Source organism: Equus przewalskii, chromosome 13 (assembly GCF_037783145.1).
Source record: "Equus przewalskii isolate Varuska chromosome 13, EquPr2, whole genome shotgun sequence".
NCBI lineage: Eukaryota > Metazoa > Chordata > Mammalia > Perissodactyla > Equidae > Equus > Equus przewalskii.
The window spans coordinates 40024271-40047606 of record NC_091843.1 but is presented as its reverse complement, the minus strand read 5'-3'; the positions used below and the strand labels follow the sequence as shown (position 1 = coordinate 40047606).

The window sequence follows — 23336 nt, the reverse complement described above, 5'->3', positions numbered from 1 at the left end:
GATATTTATGAAAAAATCAACAGCTCACATCATACTCAATTGTGAAAGACTAAAAGTCTTTCCTCTAAGATCAGGAACAAGACAAAGATGCCTGCTTTCACTATTATTCAACATTGTACTGGAAGTTCTATCCAGAGCAAGTAGTCAAGAAAGAGAAATAAAAACTATCCAAATTGGAAAAGAAGCGAAATTATCTTTATTTGCTGATGACTTGGTCTTACATATACAAAATCCTAAAGAAGACACACACACAACTATTATAGCTATTAAACAAATTCAGGAAAGTTGCAGGACACAGGATCAACAATAGAAATCAGTTGTATTTTTATACATTAACAATGAGCAACCTGAAAAGGAAACTAAGAAAATTCCATTTACAATAGCATCCAAAATAATAAAATACCTAGGAATAAATTTAACCAGGTTGATGAAAGATGTGTAACTGAAAATTATAAAACATTACTGAAAGAAATTAAATAAGACCTAAATAAATGGAAAGACATCCTGTATTCATGGATTAGAAGATGTATTAAGACTTGTTAAGAAGAATATCCAAAGAGATCTACAAATTCAATACAATACCTATCAAAATTTAAGCAGCCTTTTTTTTTTTTTTTAAGAAATTGAAAGGCATTTCATCAAATTCATTTTGATATGCAAAGGGCCCTGACTAGCCAAAAGAATATTGAAAATGAAGAACAAAGTTAGAGGATTTGCACTTTCTGACTTCACAACTTATTGCAAAGATACGGTAATGAGAACAGCATGGTATTGGCATAAGGATAGATGTAGACCTATGGAATAGAATTGAGACTCTAGAGATAAATCCAAATATCTATAGCCAGGTGATTTCTTTTTTTCTTTTTTCTTTTTTTTTGCTGAGGAAGATTCACACTCTGTTTTTTAGTGTGTGGTCCATCAGCACAGCATGGCTGCTAACAGAGTGATGTAGGTCCATGCCTGGGAATCAAATATGGGATGGTAAAGCAGAGTGTGCTGAACTTAACCACTAGGCCACTGGGGTTGGCCCTGTAGCCAATTGATTTTTAACAAGAGTGCAAAGACCATTCAGTAGGGGAAATAATAGTCTCTTCATCAAATAGTGATGGGACAACTTGATATTCACATGCAAAAGAGTAAAGTTAGACCCTTGCCTCACACCATAAACAAAGATTAACTCAAAATGGATCAACATCCTAAATATAAAAGCCAAAGCTGTTAGAAGAAAACAGGGGTAAATCTTCTTGACCTTGGATTTGGTGATAGATTCTTAGATATGACATCAAAAGCACAAGCAACAAAAGAAAAAATAGATAAATTGGACTTCATCAAAATTAAAAACTTTTGTGAATCTAAGGGCACTATCAAGAGAGTGAAAAGATAACCCACACAACAGGGGAAAATTTCTGCAAGTCATGTATCTGATAAGGGGTAAACATCTGGGACTATATAAAGAACTTCCACAACTCAACCTCGAAACGAACAACCCAATTCAAAAAGGGGCAAAGGACTTGAATAGACATTTTTCCAAAGAAGATATACAAATGACTAACAAGCACATGAAAAATGTTCAACATCACTAGTCATTAAAATGGAAAATTCAAATCAAAACCACAATGAGGTACAACTTCACATCCATTAGGACAGCTATTATAAAAACAAAAAATGATAAAATGGAGAATAACAAGTGTTGGTGAGGATGTGGAGAAATTAGAACCCTTGTACATTGCTGGTGGGAATGTAAAATCATGCAGCTGCTACAGAAAACAGTTTGGTAGTTCCTCAAAAAGTTAGACATAGTAGGGGACCTCAACACCCCATTAACTCCAATGGACAGATCATCCAGACAGAAAATCAACAAGGAAATTATAGAATTAAATGAAAAATTAGATCAGATGGACCTAATAGATATATATAGGACACTTCATCCAAAAACAGCAGGTTACACATTCTTCTCAAGCGCACATGGAACATTCTCAAGGATAGACCATATCTTGGGAAACAAAGCAAGCATCAATAAGTTCAAGAGGGTTGAAATAATATCAAGCATCTTTTCTGATCATAATGCTATGAAACTAGAAATCAACTACAAAAATAAAGCTGGGAAAGGGCCAAAAATGTGGAGACTAAACAACATGCTACTGAACAAACAGTGGATTATTGAAGAAATTAAAGAAGAAATCAAACATTATCTGGAGACAAATGAAAATGAAAACACACCATACCAAATGATTTGGGATGCAGCAAAGGCAGTCCTAAGAGGGAAATTCATTGCAATACGGGCTCACCTCAATAAGCAAGAAAAATCTTACATAAACAACCTCAAACAACACCTAACGGAATTAGAAAAAGAAGAACAAACAAACCCCAAAGTCAGTAGAAGGAGGGAAATAATAAAAATTAGAGCAGAAATAAATGATATTGAATCAAAAAAGACAGTAGAAAGGATCAATGAAACAAAGAGTTGGTTCTTCGAAAAAATTAACAAAATCAACAAACCCTTAGCCAGACTCACTAAAAAAAAAAAAGAGAGAAGTCTCAAATAAATAAAATTAGAAACGAGAGAGGAGAAATCACAACAGATACCGAAGAAATACAAAGGATCATAAGAGAATACTATGAAAAACTATATGCCAACAAATTGAACAACCTAGAAGAAATGGATAAATTCCTAGACTCATACAACCTACCCAAACTGAATCAGGAAGAAATAGTGAATCTGAATAGACCAATCACAAGTAAAGAAATAGAAACAGTAATCAAAAACCTCCCCAAAAATAAAAGTCCAGGACCAGACGGCTTCTCTGGAGAATTCTACCAAACATTCAAAGAAGAGTTAATACCTATCCTTCTCAAACTATTCCAGAAAATAGAGGAAGATGGAGCACTCCCTAATACATTCTATGAAGCCAACATCACCCTGATCCCCAAGCCTGACAAGGACAACACAAAGAAGGAAAACTACAAGCCAATATCACTGATGAACATAGATGCAAAAATCCTCAACAAAATTTTGGCAAACCGAATACAGCACTATATCAAAAAGATTATACACCATGATCAAGTGGGATTTATACCAGGGACACAGGGATGGTTCAACATCCGCAAGTCAATCAACGTGATTCACTACATTAACAAAATGAGAAACAAAAACCACATGATCATCTCAATAGATGCAGAGAAAGCATTCGACAAGATCCAACATCCATTTATGATAAAAACCCTCAATAAAATAGATATAGAAGGAAAGTACCTCAACATAATCAAGGCCATATATGACAAACCCACAGCCAACATCATACTCAATGGACAAAAACTGAAACCCATCCCTCTCGGAACAGGAACAAGACAAGGGTGCCCACTTTCACCACTCTTATTCAACATAGTACTGGAGGTTTTGGCCAGAGCAATTTGGCAGGAAAAAGAAATAAAAGGAATCCAAATAGGCAACGAAGAAGTAAAACTCTCGCTGTTTGCAGACGACATGATCTTATATATAGAAAACCCCAAAGAATCCATAGAAAAACTATTAGAAACAATCAACAACTACAGCAAAGTTTCAGGGTATAAAATCAACATACCTAAATCAGTAGCATTTCTATATGCTAGCAATGAATTAACAGAAAAAGATCTCAAGAACTCAATCCCATTCACGATCGCAACAAAAAGAATAAAATACCTTGGGATAAATTTAACCAAGGAAGTGAAAGATCTATACAAGGAAAACTACAAGACCTTCTTGAAAGAAATCAACAACGACATAAAGAGATGGAAAGACATTCCATGCACATGGATTGTAAGAATAAACATAGTTAAAATGTCCATACTACCTAAAGCAATCTACAGATTCAATGCTATCCCAATCAGAATTCCAATGTCATTCTTTACAGAAATTGAGCAAAGAATCCTAAAATTCATATGGGGCAACAAAAGACCCCGAATTGCTAAAGCAATCCTGAGAAAGAAGAACAAAGCTGGAGGCATCACAATCCCTGACTTCAAAACATATTACAAAGCTACAGTAATCAAAACAGCATGGTACTGGTACAAAAACAGATGCACAGATCAATGGAACAGAATTGAAAGTCCAGAAATAAAACCACACATCTATGGACAGCTAATCTTTGACAAAGGAGCTGAGGGCCTACAATGGAGGAAAGAAAGTCTCTTCAACAAATGGTGCTGGGAAAACTGGACAGCCACATGTAAAAGAATGAAAATCAACTATTCTTTTCACCATTTACTAAAATAAACTCAAAATGGATCAAAGACCTAAAGATTAGGCCTGAAACAATAAGTCTTCTAGAAGAGAATATCGGTAGTACACTCTTTGACATCAGCTTCAAAAGAATCTTTTCGGACACCATAACCCCTCACATGAGGGAAACAATAGAAAGAATAAACAAATGAGACTTCATCAGACTAAAGAGCTTCTTCAAGGCAAAGGAAAACAGGATTGAAACAAAGAAACAGCCCACTAATTGGGAAAAAATGTTCAGAAGTTATTTATCCGACAAAGGGTTAATCTCCATAATATACAAAGAACTCACACAACTTGACAATCAAAAATCAAACAACCCAATTACAAAATGGGCAGGGGACGTGAACAGACATTTCTCCAAAGAAGATATACGGATGGCCAATAGACACATGAAAAGATGCTCATTATCACTAATCATCAGGGAAATGCAAATCAAAACTGCACTAAGATATCACCTTACACCTGTTAGAATGGGAAAAATATTCAAAACTGAGAGTGACAAATGTTGGAGAGGCTGTGGAGCAAAGGGAACCCTCATACACTGTTGCTGGGAATGCAAACTGGTGCAGCCACTATGGAAAGCAGTATGGAGATTCCTCAAAAAGTTAAGAATAGAAATACCTTATGACCCAGCCATCCCACTACTGGGTATCTATCCTAAGAACCTGAAATCAGCAATTCCAAAAGTTCCATGCACCCCTATGTTCATTGCAGCATTGTTCACAATAGCCAAGTCATGGAACCAACCTAAGTGCCCAGCAACTGATGATTGGATAAAGAAGATGTGGTATATATATACAATGGAATACTACTCAGCCGTAAAAATGGACAAAGTCGTCCCATTCACAACAACATGGATAGACCTTGAGGGTATTATGTTGAGTGAAATAAGCCAGACAGAGAAAGACGAACTCTGTATGACTCCACTCATAGGTGGTAGTTAACATATGGACAAAGAGAACTGATCGGTGGTTGACAGGGGAAAGGGGGGTGGGGGGAGGGCACTAGGGGTGAAGTGGTGTACCTACAGCATGACTGATAATGATGTACAACTGTAATTTCACAAGGATGTTAACTTTCATAACCTTAATTAAAAAATTTTAAAAAAAAGTTAGACATAGAATTAGCATAGGATTCAGCAGTTCCACCTCCAGGTGTATACCCAAAGGAATTGAATGCAGGGACTCGAACAGAGAGACTTGTACACTGATGTTCATAGCAGCATTATTCACAATAGGCAAAAGGTGGAAGCCACAAGTGTCCATTGACAGATGAGTGGATAAAGAAAATGTGGTATGTAAAATGGAATATTATTCAGCCTTAAAAAAGAATGAAATTCTTGGCTGGCCCCGTGACCGAGTGGTTAAGTTCGCGCGCTCTGCTGCAGGCGGCCCAGTGTTTCGTTGGCTTGAATCCTGGTCGCGGACATGGCACTGCTCATCAAACCACGCTGAGGCAGCATCCCACATACCACAACTAGAAGGACCCACAACGAAGAATATACAGCTATGTACCGGGGTGCTTTGGGGAGAAAAAGGAAACAATAAAATCTTTAAAAAAAAAAAAAAGAATGAAATTCTGATACATGCTATGATGTGGATGAACCTTGAAAACATTAGGCCAAGTGAAATAAACCAGACACAAATGGCAAATGTTGTATGTTTCCACTTATATGAAGTACCTAGAATAAGCAAATTTGTATAGACAGAAAGTAGAATAGAGCTCACTAGGAGCTGAGGGTGGTGGTGGTGGGGGGAAGAGAATGGGAAGTTATTGCTTATTGAGTACAGAGTTTCTGTTTGGGATGATGAAATAGTTCTGGAAATGGATAGTGGTGATGGTTGCACAATACTGTGAATGTGCTTAATTCCACTGAATTAATTGCATACCTAAAAATGGTTAAAAGTGATAAATTTCATGTTATGTTTATTTTACAACAGTAAAAAAAAAAGCAAGGGCTGGCCCAGTGGCATAGTGGTTAAGTTTGCACCCGCTGCTTTGGTGGCTGGGGTTTGCAGGTTCCGATCCTGAGTACAGACCTATGCACTGCTCATCAAGCCATGCTGTGGTGGCGTCCCACATACAAAATTGAGGAAGATTGACCCAGATGTTAGCTCAGGGCCAATCTTCCTCACCAAAAAACAAAAACAAAAACACAAAACCAGTAATAAATACCCAAAACTAAAAAACTGCCCACTGAATTCTGTACTTTAAAATGATGAATTTTATGTTATGTGGGTCTCAGTGTAAAAAATTAATGAGCTGACCTTTTGGAAAAGAACAAGAGAATAAAATCAAAAAGAAGGAAATAGGAAGCAAAAGTAGAAGGAAGGTAGAAAGAAATAGTAAAGATAAGAGCAAAAATTAATGAAATAGAAAACAAAGATGCAATAGAATGAATAAAAAATCGAAAAGTTAGATCTTAGAAAATAATTATAAAATAACTTCCTGCATGAGACAATCCAGATAAACAGAAGCCCTGAGTTGTGTTAGGAATTAAAAAGAGAAATTACAGATAGAGTAGACATCAGAAATCTAATAATTTTATGCTAATAAATGTGAAAACCTAGCTGGAATAAGACAAGTTTCTAAAAACAAATTCACAATGCTGACCCTCAATAAAAAAGTGAAAACCTGAAATAATCTTTATATGTCCGTGTATATCCTTTAATGGCTATAAAGTGTTGAATTAGTACTTAAATTTTCCATCTCTCAAAACAAACAAACCTGGACTAGGTGGTTTTATATTCATGGGAGATAGATTTCCAGACACATGAAATGTTTCCAGTGGTTAGATAAGCGAGTATATCTGCTCTGCCCACAGACAATTCATTTTGAGAAGTTAGTTAACCTTCCTGCCAAAACTAGACAAGGACAGTTTGAAAAAAGAAAATTACACCCGATGTCATGAACTTGGATACAAAAATCCCAAAAAGAATATTAGGAAACCAAATTTAAAAATGTATGAAAAAGGGGCCAGTACCCTGGCAGACTGGTTAAGTTAGCTCACTCCGCTTCGGCGGCCCTGGGTTTCACTGGTTTGGATCCTGGGCGCGGACATGGCATCGCTCGTCAGGCCACGCTGAGGCGGCGTCCCACATGCCACAACTAGAGGGACCCACAACTAAAATGTGCAACTATGCACTGGGGGATTTGGGGAGAAAAAGCAGAAAAAAAAAAAGTAAAAAGAAAGTTGGCAACAGTTGTTAGCTCAGGTGCCGATCATTAAAAAAAAAAAGTATGAAAAAGATAATATACCATTGCCAAATTGGATTTTTTTCTAGGAATGCAAGTATTAGGAAAGTCTACACATTTTATTAACCAGCTTAAAATATTAAAGGAGAAAAAAACCCACAAGATCATTTCAAGAGAGGCAGAAAAAAAAGTTTATCGTGAATACCCTTCATGTTAAAAACTTAGCAAACTAGGAATAGAAGGGTTTATTTTAACCTAATTAAGGGTATCTATGAAAAACCTATATCAAAATTTACACTCAGTGGTGAAACTTTAGTAGTATTCACTTTATAGTAGTATTCCAGTTATTATTGATAAGATTTTTATTCATGTCTTAGCCAATGTATAATACAAGAAAAAGAAATAAGCATTAAGGATTAGAAAGAAAGTTTTGAAAAACTGTCATTATTCACAGGTAGTATAATTTCTGCATAGAAATCCTGAGAGAATCTGAAAAAATTATTAATTAATAAAGTTAAATAAATAATAAAGTCCAGCAAGTTTGCTGGATACTTGATTAATAAATAAAATTAATTGTATTTAATATATCAGCAACAAAAATGATGTCACTTCTACTAACAAAATACTAAAAGTACTTAGAGATTAATAAAAGATTTGTGTGATCTTTAAGGAGAAAAAAATGAAAATGTATAAAGGTTGTTAGAGAGGACGTAAAGCAATGGAAAGATATCAGATCGTGGACAGAAAGGCTCAGTTTCTTAAAGATGCAATCTCCCCCAATTAGTCTATAAAATCAATGCAATTTCAATAAGAAGCTTGGCAGGATTTTTTATGGCTTATCAGAAGCTGATGCCAAAATTTAGATAAAAGAATGAAAGACAAAGAAAAACCAAGATGATTTTGAAAGTTAAAAGGGAAGAAGACTTGACTTACCAGATAGTAAGACTTTCCATAAAGCTCTGGTGATTAAGGCAGGATGATGAGGCATGGATAGACAAAACTCCAGTGGAACAGCATAAAGTGCTCAGAAACAGACCCCGGCTTGTGTGGAAACGTGGTACATGCGAGATGAGTTGTGAAAGGCTAGAGTCTTTACTGAATGGTACTAGGATGATTGGTTGTGATACGGAGAAAAAATAGAGGTGGATCTCTACCACACAGCATACTCAGCTGGATTAAAGACCTAACTTGAAAAGCGAAACTTTAAAATGTTTAGAAGAACATATAGAATATATGATCTCAGGAGGGAAAGGTTTCTTAAGATGCAAAATACATACACTATGAGGAAAATGTTTGGTTAATTTGATTCCATTAAAATTTTTAACTTCTGTTCATCAAGTGAGCATTAAAGAGGTGAGAAGACAAGTCAGTGTAGGAGAAGATACTTGCAACACGTAGAACAGTCAAAGGATTAAGAGTCAAAATATTTGAAATATTGATTGTCTTTCAAATAAATAAGAAAAAGACGAAACAACCCAGCAGAAAAGTTGGCAGAAGATTAGAAACAGGCAATTTATGATTTAAACATATAAGATGCCCAACTTCATTAATAATTCAAAAAACGACAATTAAAATAAAAAGTAAGATACATTTCATATTCATCAGACTGACAAAAATTAAATCTGACAGTAGGAAGTATTGGAAGGACTTAACACAATAAGAAGGCTGCTGATCTTAAGCTTCAGAAAACAATTTGGCAATATCCAGTGACAGTGAAGATGCTTATATCCTACAACCCAGTGATTCCACTCCTATGTAGATAATAGAGAAACTTTACATATGAGTACAAGAAAACAAATAAGAATGGATGAAACGTTTTGTACTATTATACTCTTTGCGATAGTAAAAAATTATGAACAAACTAAATGTCACTCAGCTGGTAACAGAATAAATAAATTGTAGTATTTTCGTAAGTAGCATTGCTCAACAGTGGTGAAAACAGTAGACTTGGTTTACACATATCAACACGGATGAATCTCCTAGACATAATTTTAAATGTAAAAAAAAACAAATCGCTGAAGAATACTTTAGTATATATGCTATTTATATATAAAAAATGCAAAACAATACCATGTATTTTTAGGGATCCATATGTGGTAAAAGTATAAAATACATGAGCAGGACATCCTCTAGATTTATAATAGGAGTACCTTTATAGGAAGAGAAGGGGATTCGAGGAATGAGGGATCCACAAGAGACTCTGCCTGTAATGGGAATATTTTATTTCTTAAACTGGATGGTAGTATGGTTGTTCATTATATTACTTTTTATACCCTTTTGTGTATCTTAAATATTACATAGTAGTCAAAAAAAAAATAAAAGTGTATGTAAATGGTTGCCTTGTAGAGACCGCAAATATAAGTATACAGAACAAATAAAAACATCAGCTGCCCTAATGTTATCTAAAATGATAGTTTGCGCCTTGAGTTATAATTTCTAGTGACAGCGTCTGACCTATTTTTAAAAGATGGTATATATCTCGAAAGCTGTTCTGTTTCTTTTCAGAAACTCTCTCTAGGCCCCTTCAACCCACCCCAAACTCATCTCAGCTAAAGGCACCATGGTTTACCCAGTTCTGTCTGAAACACTAGAGTATTCCTTGACCTTCTTTCTTCCCCGTGCATCCCTGAGTCCATCAGCAAGTCCCGTCGGTGCTGCTCACAAAATACATCTGGAACCTGGCCTCTTCTCTTGCTGAACCCAATCCAATTGAACCTTATCTCTTGCCTAGACGACTGCTAGAAATAATTCTACCACTGTCGTATCCTCTGTAACCTGCCTCCCAGTTGCTGTTCTTGCTAGCTTCCCCAGTCTCTTTGTCCACCAAGATCTCTTAAAAATGTAAACCGGTTCATATCACTCCCTGGCTCAAAATCCTCCAAGGCTGAGGTTAAAATTCAAAGCTCTCATCAGGCCTACAAGGCCCTCCCTACACAGCCTACCTTTCCAGCTCCATCTCCCGCCCTGCGTTTCCTTTGCTGTCTACCCATGCTGACTTTGTGGTTCCTTGAACAACCCATTTCTCACCTTAGGGCCCTTGTACTCGCCATTAGGAAGCATTCTCCCAGCTTATTATGGCTCCATTCACCACCTTACCTAAAATAGCTGCCACGATTGTCTCTCCCCAACCTGACCAGGCCCTATGGCCCCTTTGGCTAGTTCATTTTCCTCCTATTAGATGTTATATTATATATGTATTTCTGTCTCTCCTACCAGATTGTAAGCTTCCTGAGGGCTGGGGATTTTCTGTCTTATTCACGGTTGCATTTCCCAGGACCTAAAATGGTGCTTGCTTGGCACTTGGTAGATGGTCAATCAAAGCCTCTTCAGTGAATGAATGCGTTGATGATAAGGAAAACTTAGATGACTCAGAAGTGCCTTTTGGTAAAAACAAAGCCACTGGAGTTGTAGATGCATGAGAAGAATTTGAATAAGATTGTTTCATAAGATTTCAATAAGTTGTTTTCCACTTTTATAAAGTGGAAAAAACACAATATTCTTCAGACACAGATTAGTTAACTGATTTTAAGTGTGTGTGATTAATAGAGTAAATATAAGTAGATATTTGAGTATTTCATCTATATTCCTAAAAGTTTGGATATTCAGGGTGGCCAGAAAACGCTAGAGATCTTCTCTTTGGGAAAACTTAGCATGTTGAGTTGCCTTATACTGGAGCCTAGGTAGTCATTCTGTCAGTCAGTTGGTCATTCCCAAGCACCCTGGGGCAAACCTAGCCCCAGGCTTAGGGCCACAGGGTAGGGAAGACACAGAAGGAGAAGAGAATCAGGCACACTGTGTGTCCACTGTGTGCTTGGGTTCTCTCTCACGTGGGTGAGTTAGGAGCACCCTGCCCCCAACAACACAAACACCTGATTGGGTGACCCAGTCAGGGAGAGAGCCAAGACTCTAAGGCTCTGCAGCTTGATCTGACCCTCCAAATCTTGCCACCCCTGCAGGTCTCAGAGCTCATCTTTGTGTCCATCTATAGCTCCGAGTTCTGCATGAAGCTCTACGTGGACCCCATCGACTACTGGAAAGATGGCTACAATGTGCTGGATGTGGTCATTATCATCACTGTCTTCATCCCCTATGGTCTCCGCAAGTTCAAGGGAAAGCACTACCCCTACCTCAACATCGCTGATGGCATACAGTCCCTGCGCATCCTCAAACTTATCACCTATAGCCGTGGTATCCGGGTGAGGAAACTGGGGGTGCCCTGGTGCTGATGCAGGCGATAGCGCCCATCTGCCCACCAGCCCTTGATGAAATAATAATTCTACTACTATCATCCAGTTATTGAGTCCTACTGTGTGGCAGGTTGATCTTTACCAATATTATCTCATTTAATCTTTAAAAAACTATAGGGAAGTATTATTAGCTCCATTTTACAGATGAAATTGAGGCCCAAGGTCACTCAGCATTTAGATGCCAGAGCTGAGATTTGAAAGGTGTGTCTGACTCCAGAGGCCATCTGAACTTTTCCTCTCTTCCGTGCTGCAAATTAACTGATTTTCTTATGATACAGACTCTGAAATACATGCCCAGGAGCCTCCAGCTTTTTGGTAGCCCTGGTCACTCACTGCTTTCTCTAAACAGCTAAATATATGCTGCTTCTCTTGATGGGAATAGTCTCATTAATTTGTTCAGGTAGCTCTGGAAATGCTGCTCCTGCTGGGAAGTCTTCCTGGGTTGTTGGAAGTCATGGGTGACCAGCTTTTCTTGGCTCAGAAGGTTTCAGAATGAACCTCAGAGCTGACCCAACCATGCCCTCAGCATTCATTCTGGACACAGTATGTTTGCCCTGGCTCTGTACCCAGTATCCGTGCTTCTCCAGGAAGGGGCTGGTTTGGACCTATTTGACCAGTTAGGGTGTGTCAGCCTGTTCTGTTGAGAGATTGCCCTTAGCTTGCCTGGGTATCTGTCTGTCTAGGGCCTGGACCCGACACTCAGGAAGCCCCAGTCCCGGGTAGAGACGATAAGGAGAATGTAAAAGAGCTCCCCCTGTCACAGACCCCATTCATTTATTTCTTGCTATCATGTACTCACACTCCTGTGTGTGTGTCCCCTCCCGGTGGTCCAGCCTTCCTTCTCCTTTTCTTCATGATGAGCCTCCTGGAAAGAGGTGTCTGTACTCCTCGTCCCCCTTCCTTATCTGTCACGTATACCCTGGTTTCTCTTCTCCACTCCAAGGTAACTAGCCTCTCTGAGGTTGCCAACAGCCTCCTTGTCACCAAGTCCACTGGCCATTTCCCTTGGCATCCTTGTCACCGCTTTCTCTTGGTTTTCCTCCAGCCTCTTGGGCATGACTTCTCAGGGGCATGTTTTCTTTGCCTGGCCCGTAAGCGTTGTTTTCTCAGGACTGCGGCCTGAGTTCTCTTCTCACTCTAGGTGATCTCTTCTACTTTTCAGGGGTCTTCACTTCTCCAAGTCTCTCTCTTTGACCTTCAGACCCAACTGCCTCCTGGACATCTCACGTGCTCCTCCAACTCAACATGTCTAAACTGAAAGTCATCATTCTCCCCATCCCCACCCTCAAGTCTCCAAACCTGGCTCCTCCTCCCATATTTTTGTCTTTTGGTGAAGGGTTTCCCCCACCCCCATTCAACTGCCAAGTCATAAATTTGAGTGTCAGCTTTGACTCCTCTTTCTCAAAGTCCTATAACATGGCCTCTTAAATAGTTATTGACTTGTCCACATATTTTCACCCCACAGCCATCATCTTTTCTCCATCACCATCCACCTCTACCTGGATTCCTGCAATGGCTTCCCACACTACTGAAAGCCCTGGAGCAGAAACACCCCAGCAGCTGGGAGGAATCTCTAAAGTGTCCATCAAATCATGGCACCCTTCCTTTTAAACTTAAAAGTGGCTCCCCTTGTTTTTAGGCTACAGACAGACCCTATAATGTTTCTAGAAGGGAGGAAGGGGAGTGTCTGAGGTTCTGGGCATTGGAGTTGATGTTAGGTAGAGAGGAGAGTAAGGTAGGTGGATAAGAAAGAAGACTGAAGGTCCTGGGAAGTAAGTGCCAGGTGGTGGACACCTCAAAGTGAGGAAGTGATCAGACAGTGGGAAGTGTAGCCTTGTTTTTCCAGGTGTTTGGCACCAAGGGAACAGGGACCTGAAGTGGTGCGAGGGTCACTGGAGATGAGGAAGTCAAGGGATGAAGAGGCCTAAGGGACAGTCGGTATTTCATAGAGATGCTGAAGGCCCCCAGGATGATAGCAGGATGGGGTGGAGCCCAGAAGCAGAGATTCCAAGATGCGAGGAGGAGTGGGAAGCTGGAAGGTTAGCCCTGCCCAGAAACAGTGGCTTTTGCCCATAGAGATGGGGGCTCTGGGGCTAAGGCAGTGAGTGGCCTCCTGAATCAGGTCAGTGTGGGATAGACAGCCTCCCTTGAGAGAGCTGCTGAGGAGTGATATCCTCAGGCAAGAAAGTATGTTTGGGTGAGGCCAGGAGAGGGATTATCATGGAATGAACCTGAATGAAACCTGCGGAAGTCATGTGAGGAAGGTGGTGATGGCAGCGGGCTGAGGGAAAGGAAGACCAGGGCTGTGCAGGGAGGAGGGAAGCAGAAAGGACTGGTGGGAGGAGCGGCTTCCATCTTGGGGGTGAGGGGAAGGGCAGTGACCTGGAATAGCACCTGGCGAGGCTGAGGGCACTAGCTGCCTGCTAAGTGCATCGTCTTGGCCATGTCGTGGCAGCCTGGCGAAGGCCTGAAGGTGCCTGGGGCTTAGAGCTTGGCAAGAACAGCCCATCCTTCCAGCCCAGGGATCCAGTGAAGGAAGCACAGCCTTCCCTGCTGGCCAAGGTCTATCCCAGAGCTCAGCCTGGCTTGCTTGGTGACTGCAGGCCTCTGCTCAGTCTTTGGTCCTTGTAGACGTGCATAGAGACCCACGGACATGTAGACACGACATGCATGTAGACATATGTCCTATGTTTGACCTCACTTTTCTGTCACTAAGCAGAGCCCTGTATCCAAAAGTTGTCCTCTGGGGACCACCAGGCCCTCTGGCTGTGGCTCTTCTGCAGCCTTTGTAATGTCATTGGGCCCCTGATCCCCAGAGGCACAGAAGTAACTCTGGATTACATGCCCTCTGTACTCTGGCCTGGCCAGCTGGTGGGGGGGTGCTGGAGGTGCCAAAGGTAGGCACCTGCACCTCTGTGCTAATTTATACTCATTGAGTCTCAATGAGGCTTTAACAGAGCAAGCAGCCTCAGTGCCCAGAGCTGGCACTCTGCCACATTCTTGGCTCCCATCCCCTGATTAATTAAAATGACACTCTGCTTTCTGCCTTATGGCAATAAACCTGCACCACGAGGAAATTGTGCCTTGTTGTTTGGCACACGGAGAAGTTCTCTTAGCTGGACACCTGAGGGCCACAGTCCCCATGTTTATCTGCATTTCAGCCTGAAGAAGAACCTTCAGAAGCCAGGCTGTGGTGGGAGCACCAGCCTCGCCTTTATCCCTACCTCCCCCTCCTTGGGGCTCATCACTTTCTGCACATCAGAGCAGCCAGGCTGGGCACCTGCCCTACCTGGAGGTGCTTTCCATACCCAGAATGCCCCAGGACCAGAAGGGCAGCTGTGGTTTGACCCAGAGCCTAGGAGAGCTGAACTGGGGTTAGGAATTCCTTCCCCAAAGAATTTGGGAATTCAAAATCTGGTACCTACTGGGAAGCAGGCTGTAGGCCTCGAAAGCCCAGGACTTCCTCAAGGAAGGAGCTACTGGCCTATGGGGATCTGGGCAACCATCCTGGAGACTGGATTTCTGCACCTTCCAGTCTGCAGCCTAATGGGGCCTGCCTAGATGGTGCTTGAAGAACGTGGCCAAGGCCAGCTGTTGGGAGTCAGTCCCATGTGGGCTTTTGGAGAGCATTACCTCTTCCCCACGGCTGTTCTCAAGGCTGCTTGGTTTTGACCTCAGGTAGCTCTGGGCCTGCGGGCTGGCCTGGAAGTCAGAGACCAGCCAGGGCCTCACCCCCACCCTTCTCCAGTACCTCAGGTTCCACTGCTTGGTGCACCCCCTCCCCCACCGTGCAGACCTCATCTGCAGACTGCATCCCATTGCAGCATTTCCCTTGAGGACTTATCTCTTCAGTCTTAGCAGTTCTTGGGGAAGAAGTTCTGTCTCTGTCTCATAGGGAGAGGAGGCAGTTTTTTACATCTCAGCTCTTTTGGAATTAATTCCAAAACATTGATTTTCTTCCCCTGAGGAAAGGAGAGAGGCATCTGGCATGCATTCACCCCTGCAGGCAGCTGCCCAACCAGTCCACATGCAGGGCAGCCCCAGTGCCCTTGGGTTGTCTCTCTGCTCCCCATATTACCCCAAACTGTCAGAACTTCACTGTCCTGTGTCCCAGATCTCTCATGTACCTCCTTTCCTAGTGTTAAGCCAAGAAATGGCTGGTCCCAGCTCTGCCATTGTACTGGAGTGTAAGCCTGCCAAGTCATTCTGCTTCTCTGAGCCTCCGATCCCTCATCTTGAAGTGGGAAGAAGGCTAACACCTACCTACCTTCAAGTTATGTCTGTGACTGCATCGAGGGAGCTGAGCATGTATTGAACACCTACTGTGTGCAAGACTCCAGGGCATGAAGAATGAACAACGAGGAGCCATTCACTATGCTCCCCAGGAGTGGGCAATGTAGTGGGAGATAAGACAAACGCCCATTTCACAGGGTGAAGACTGAGGTCATGAGATGGAGACTTGCCTGTGAAATGGGGCTCAGAAAGAATGGGAAGCCACATTCCTCTCAGTCTTCTTCGTTTCCACTCCCGGGGTGGCTCCTCTACTCCTCCTGGGCCTAGAAGAACATTCAGGGCTGGCCCTCAGCTGAGAAGCAGGAGCAGGACACCTTGGGATGATTACACAGCCAGGCTGGGGGTCAAGTAGAGCGGTTAGTGGTGCTGATGGGGCGACTACCCCAGATCTAAGGCAGCACGCATCATCTGCCCACAGGTGACGAGAGCGGAGTTCAGGCATTGGTAATTATTAGAATCTGGACCAGTGCCCCGACCTCCCCTCTTTCCTTCCTCCAAGTACTGATTGAGCATCTATCATGTGCCAGGCATGGCACTGGATACTGGGGACAGCTGTGGTCTGGGCAGACTGGACTCTGTCCTCTGAGCGCCACCCAGCCTGGCAGCCTTGCCTAGCCCCGGTGCCCCTGTCTTACAGACGCTCATCACCGCTGTGGGGCAGACAGTCTACACCGTGGCCTCTGTGATCATCCTGCTCTTTGTCCTGATGTACATCTTCGCTATCTTGGGCTTCTACCTATTTGGAGTTCCAGACGGGGGTGACATGAATAACTGGGGGAACCTGGCTGTGGCCTTCTTTACCCTCTTCAGCTTGGCCACGGTACTGTGTTTGGGAACAGTGATGGGGGAAGGGGCCTTAAGAAGGGCTTGCCAGCTGGAGTGAGTGTGAAGACACGCTGGGCCTCACAGGGGACCTTCCCCACGTTCATGTGCTTAGCTGGGCCAGGGAAGCTGAGGGCTGGTCTCCCAGGACTAAGCAGAGGCCAGTGCCCTGGCCAGGAGTCCGTCTCTGCCTCTAATTTTGTGACTCCCTAGAGCATTTCCATTTGTCCAACAGGGTTATAAAAATTTCAAGAGTTCTCAAAAGATAATTCATTTGGATTAAGTTTAATTTAGAAGTGAAACCCATGTCACATAGCCTTTTTTGGAACAGGCTGTCACAAATCCAACCAGAATGAGCCTGCAAAGCCCGAATTAGAAGTCTAGACTCTGTTGGACTCTGGAAAGACTAGGGTCTTTCCAAAGGAGGGCCTAGCAGAGAGGCAGTGTCTTTTTGGGGAGGATGGGAGGCATTTTGGAGGAGTCCCCAGAGCACCTTGGCCAGAAGTGCCCCCACCCAGTGGTGCCTTGCATCCCCAAGCCACCATCTATGGACTGAAGTCAGCGGATCGGGGGCTGTTGAGGGCCTGATGTGGAGGCAGGGCCAGCCTCCTCCTTGGTGGGGTTGGGGCTCCCTGAGGCTGGGTGAGAAGGAGGCCTACCCCACGAGGCCTTGACACTTGGCATACCCTCCCCCACCCGAGCAGGTTGATGGCTGGACAGACCTGCAGCACCAGCTAGACGCCCGGAATTTTACTCTGAGCCGGACGTTCACCATTGTCTTCATCTTGCTTGCCTCCTTCATCTTCCTCAGCATGTTTGTGGGTGTGATGATCATCCACACTGAGGTGAAGTGGCACTTATAAGGATCAGGGTTGGGGTAGGTGTGGTAGGTGGAGCTGTGAGCCAAGTCTCCTGGTAGAGCCCTGAGCTGTGTCTCTCCTGAAGGGAGGGGAGGTGGCCAGGTGGGCCACTCCCTACCCCAGCCCAACTCTTCTCCCTGAGCCAGTGCATTTCCCTGCCTCATGATGGCGGCCAGCAGGACAGCGGCTTGGGATTGTCACTGTAGCTGCAGTTGGCAGCTTGAGTTGGGGGCTGGCCCTGTCTGGGGGCTGGAGGTCCTCCTGCTGAGGGGCTTGAGCAGCAGTGCAAGACTAGGGAAGATGGGTATGTGGTGAGAGCCCACGCCTTACCTCCATGCTCCTGCTCCCTAGGACTCCATCAAAAAGTTTGAGCGGGAGCTGATGGTGGAGAGGCACATGACACTCATGGAAGAGAAGCAGGTGATTCTGAAGCGGCAACAGGAGGAGGTCAGCAGGCTGATGCAGAGACGGGTAGGTGATCTCCACAGGCAGGTGGACAAAGATGGATGGACAATCAGGGCTGAAGGAGTGGCCAGGAAGAGGAGCCTTGGGGCCCATGTAGAGGCCAGGTGGCCTCAGGCATCTGTGGCCTGAGGTAAGGTAGGTACCTACCCCCTGTATTTTCCAGAGGTGGGCTTTATTCTCTGCGTTGTGCATTTCTCTGAACCTCTTAGAGTGCTGAGTGCTGTAATTGTAGTATCTTCCTCCTTTGTGGGCAAAACTCCACTGCCGGGCCCTTTGCCTGGAGCACTCTTGTTACCGAGACCTCACTGGGTGCCAGGCAGGCATGGCCCCCGTCCACGGCATGGGTGGGGCCACGGAGGCCCTGACAGGTGTTACTAACCTCAGGTTTTCTAAACCAGAACAAGAATGAACACAACAGGCTAGAGATTTTCTGTCAAGTATGATACAGCTGTGGCAGGCAGTCTCAGTGCTCTGTGCTCCCTGGGCCGGGTCCTGAACCGCTGCCCCTGCCTCCCCTTGTGGTCACTGCATCTCTCCTCAGCCTCCTCTCTGAGGTGGAGACATCTGCCTGTCTTGACTGTGCCCAAGGTTTCTCCAGGGCAGGGTGAGGCCATGCTGAGCCACACTCAGGCTCTCACCGGGTCCTTCCTGTGTCACCTATCCTCATGTCTGTGATGATGTCTTACGAGGCTACCGTGGTTGGGGGTCCAGGCTCAGCAAGGGTCAGGGTGAACCCGTGACTAGGCTCAGGACTCACCCAGGGGCTAGAGTCAGCCTTTGCCTGGGCCTCCTCGTGGAGGGTCCCCAGGTCTCTGTGCATCTTGGGTGTCATCTTCTTATCATTGCTCTCTTTATGCTTCCCTCACTAGAAAAACGTTGACTACAAAAGTTTCAGTGAGCTGGTGGAGAACTTCAAGAAGACACTGCGGCACACTGACCCCATGGTCTTGGATGACTTTGGCACTAGCCTACCCTTCATTGATGTCTACTTGACCACTCTGGACAACCAGGACACTACGATCTGCAAGTCAGTCCCAGCCCCACCAACCCTGGCCCAAAAGAGGCCAGGCCTTTCCTGGTGCCTGGGCTTCCTTGAGGGTGGGGCCATGTCAGATGGTCTTGGAGGGCGAGGGGGTGATGGGCAATGTGCAGAGTGGGTAGAACGAGGCCCTGCTTGGGGGTGCAGGATTCTACATATGCACAGAGGCTGGGCTGCTGTGTGGACAGGCCTGTGGCTGGGGAGACTCTGCTCCACTGTCCCTCCTCAGCCCACCCTGACTCGTATTTAGATGCTCACTCCTTTGACTCTCCAGGCCCCTCCACACTAACCCCTTTTCAGAGGGCAGAGGAAAGAACACTGGCTGGCGAGTCAGGAGCTGAGGCACCTGGCCTGGTTCTGCCACTACCTTCCTGTGTGACTCTGGGCAAGTCTCTGCTCCTTTCCCACCTGACACCTGAGGGGCTGCTGAGCCGATTCTATGAAAATAGTGTATGTGAAGCTCTGAGCTTGGCTTGGCCCAGGGCTGTGCTCACTTAACTTCTCTGGGTTATAACTGGCCATTACTGAGCAGGAAGGGGAGGGGCGTGGGGACTAAGGAGCCACAGTGGGCTCTTGAACATGGAAGGACAGGATCAACCTCACTTCTCGACAGAAACCCCCTGGAGGGCTTCATGGACTGGAGGAACTAAAAGGAAGGGATCATAGAATGCCTACTTTTGGCCTAAGAGTGGGTCAGGTAGTATCTGGGCACCTCCACACAGTCACCTCACTCAGAGCCTGGGAGTTTATTGTCTCCAACCTGACATATGCGGTGAAATAACTTACTCCAGGGGCCATAGGTAGAGTGGCAGACCCGGATTCCAGCCCAGCCTGATCTGGCTCTGAAGCCCTTGCTCTGCCCTGACCCCACACCTGCCAGGTGTGGTGAATGTACAGGTGCCAGTGGGTGGTAGGTGGGGCCTGGGTGGCCTGGAGCCCAGTCTTGGGCTCAGGCCCGTCTCCTGCTGCACTTCCAGGCTTCAAGAGCTGTACTACGAGATTGTGCACGTGCTGAACCTGATGCTCGAAGACTTGCCCCAGAAGAAGCAGTCCCACTCCTCAGAAAATGTTGATGAAAAGTAGCTGGATGTGGGCATCCAAGCACTAAGGGCCTCACAAGCTGTGACAGTCCCCCCAATAAACGCAGGCTTTCTGTGTTGACCTCACATGGTTGCTGTGATCATGGTGTTTCCCCACCTTTGGGGATTGAGCCTGGGTGGGTGCCCGTGAAGTCTGATTCCCCAGACACCCTCCCCACTCTACCACATGACACAGCCGGGCCAAGGGAGTGGGGAGAGGAGGGGCAAGACTCACCCTGGCCAGAAGCCACATCCAGGGGCCACACTGTCTCTCTCCTCCCTTGAGCCCAGCAGCAAGGACCCACTGGGCTCCTGGGGAAGCCACCTGAGGACTCCAGACCATCAGTCCTCCAGCAGTTCCATCAGGGTGTATGGCTCCTTTGACCAGGTGTGGCCTACTTCCCTCTTGGAACCTCCGCTGGGCTCCTTTATGGGGGTGTCCCCATGCCCGGCAGAGCGGCATGTCTCTCTGTGGGCCCACTGCTGTGGGGACCCCTCTTTGGAAGTCTACTCTGCTTCCCCCTGGGCTCACAGTAGTCATGGTGCTCCAAGGGGTGCAGTGCAGTGTGACTGGCAGGATTCTGTGTGTGGGCTGGTCTGGGGGAGTTGCCTACAGCAACGCCCAGGCACCTCATACAGGGGTCGGAGGAGGGGCAGCATCAGGCACTCAGGGCTGCTTACGCCCTACTTATGGTTAGTTAGGACTCTTCACTTAAAAGGTAGCATTTTCTGTGTCATTTCTGGCCAAGTGACTGCCAGAGTTGCCAAGGTCCTGGCACTACCTGGGTTCAGCCATGATGGAGCTGTCCAAAGCCCCAGGTAGGGTAGGGTAGCTGGCCCCCCTTGCTCCCAACTGGCCAGGCCAGAGGCCCTGCAGTGCCCCTTGGCTCCCATTGCTGGGAAGTATCCTGAGGCCTATTACCTTGGCAGTGCCATCTCAGACAGAGGGAGAAGGGAGTTCTGGGTTGAGCTGGGATGGGAGACAGCACCTATAGCTGAGTGCAGAAAGGCCCCAGACCCACACTGGGAGTCAGGACAGCAGAATACACATGAGGGCGAGTTGAGAGTGGCTGGACAGAAGGGTCCCATGAGTGGGCCCATGGGCTCCAGGCCTGGGTGATGGCACTCATGAGGCCACAAGAAAAGGGCAGCAGGAAGCCTTTACTCACAGTTTTGTTCATACATCTGACTACTATTTACTGAGCTCTGCTGGGTACTGGAGGTTGTGTGATGAGAAACCCACAATCTAGTCATGGGCCTCTTGGTCCTCACAGTTGTGTAGACAAGACAGTGATCCAGCCATACTGGACGAGAGAAAATTCCCTTGAGGAAGTAATAATTGTTTTAATGCAGAAAGCATGTGTCTTCTAAGATACTCTAATCATTTCCATTTGCAAATGTTCAATCTCTCAGGACCGAATTGAGAATTATATAGACAATGCTGAGAAGGATTGCTCTGGAGCGTAGACCCATCACCGTGCTGTCGGGGAGCCCTCTGAGGGCAAGGCATGTAGCCCAGCTGCTTCCTGGAATGGAGAGAACTTTGTGCTGATGCCCTTGGAGGTGGGCCTGAAGTGAGCAGGGAGTCTGTGCCCTTTATAACAGGGGGAGGAGCTCTGGGTCTTATGCATCCAATGTCTACCCATGAAGGCTGGGGGCTTCCAGGGGTGCTCTGGCGGGTGCAGCCCAGTCAGCAGGGTAGGCAGGCCCGCCTCAGGCAATGGCTCTGATTCAGGGTTGGGGCAAAGCAGACGCTGCCAACTGCTTATACGGTGTGTGCCAGCATTGCTCAGGGGAAAATGGAAACACATCCCCCAGCTTGCACCAGGAATCTTGGAATTGCCATAGGCATCTGAGAGTGAACAAAAGATTTAAAAATTTGCCTCAGGGAGGCAAGTTAGAAAGTGCCATGATTTTGGAGACAGGAAGCCTGAATTCCTTAATCAGATGACCTTGGGCAAGGTGTCCTGTCTTTTAAAATGTCTATTTCCTCTGAGAAATGGGCTGATAAAACTGACCGGCTACAAGGATTCAATAAAAGACACAATGAGAGGGGCCGGCCCTGTGGCCGAGTGGTTGAGTTTGCGCGCTCTGCTTCAGTGACCCAGGGTTTTGCCAGTTCGGATCCTGGGCGCAGACATGGCACTGCTCATCAGGCCACGGTGAGGTGGCGTCCCACATGCCACAACTAGAAGGACCCACGACTAAAATATACAACTATATACTGGGGGGATCTGGAGAGTAAAAGAAAAAAGCAGAAAAAAAAAAAAAGATTGGCAACAGTTAGCTCAGGTGCCAATCTTTATAAAAAAAAAAGACACAACGAGAGTGTGAAAAAAGACATAGTCAACTTATGGTTTGTGCTTCCTGGCTGTCAGCTCTACCTCTGCTGTGCGGCCAGCTGAAATGGGCTGTGTCACTGCCTCACCCATCAGCAAGCCAGGGGCTTGGAGGGACTGGGCCAACGTGAAGGTGGTGAGGATAGTATGGAGCTGAGAACAGGAAGCAGAGGCCAGGAAGCTGCGTGGAAATGGGCAGTGACAGGGTCTCCAGGTGGAGCTGGTGCAGGATGGGCAGACAGCATGTTGGACCTGGAAGGCTGAGTCCCAGGTCCAGCAGGGAAGCTCCGGGCCTGGGCCTCTGGGCTGTGGTGTGAGATGGCAAGCTGCCTTTAAGGGTGTAAGCAGAAGCCTGTCACAGAGCAGAGAACTGGGAGAGGGTGACGTGCAGAGGGCTGGCCTGGTGCTGCTGGCAGAACAAGCCGAAGGATATTTGGCACAAAGTCCCAGAGCAGCATTTCTGTTTGGCCCTGTTTGCCTGCAGAGCAAACACTGGCAGATTAGAATTCCCACTTGGGCTCTCACCAACTCAAACAGGCTTGGCCAAGACTTTCAGTTGATTTGCTTGGGGCAGAAGTGGCTTTGCTTGCCCAGGCCTGGCTGTGGAGAGCAGGACCCTGCTCCTAACCCCCCAACCCTGGGATCCAGCAGAGCTGTCCCCAGATGGCTTGCTCATCTCCATCCTGCTAGCCTGGTGGTTTGGGGGCTGCAGTGGGATGCAGGGGACCAGGGTCTG

The 23336-nt window shown here is 45.4% G+C and overlaps 1 protein-coding gene across 5 annotated transcripts in view; it reads left to right on the top strand.

Annotated features, from left to right (window-relative positions):
• The window catches only part of CATSPER3 (cation channel sperm associated 3), a 34961-nt gene extending 14613 nt beyond the window's left edge, over positions 1-20348 (top strand). For 3 of the 5 annotated variants that reach the window (XM_070570959.1, XM_008510251.2, XM_008510243.2), the window contains exons 3-8: positions 11413-11652; positions 16634-16816; positions 17523-17663; positions 18030-18149; positions 19013-19170; positions 20160-20348. In XM_070570959.1, coding sequence (XP_070427060.1) covers positions 11413-11652; positions 16634-16816; positions 17523-17663; positions 18030-18149; positions 19013-19170; positions 20160-20265 — 948 coding nt within the window. In that variant the 3' untranslated portion in view covers positions 20266-20348. The remainder of the gene's footprint in view (positions 1-11412; positions 11653-16633; positions 16817-17522; positions 17664-18029; positions 18150-19012; positions 19171-20159) is intronic. The other 2 variants (XM_008510255.2, XM_070570958.1) reach the window with 2 other exon arrangements.
• Positions 20349-23336: the final 2988 nt, after the last annotated feature.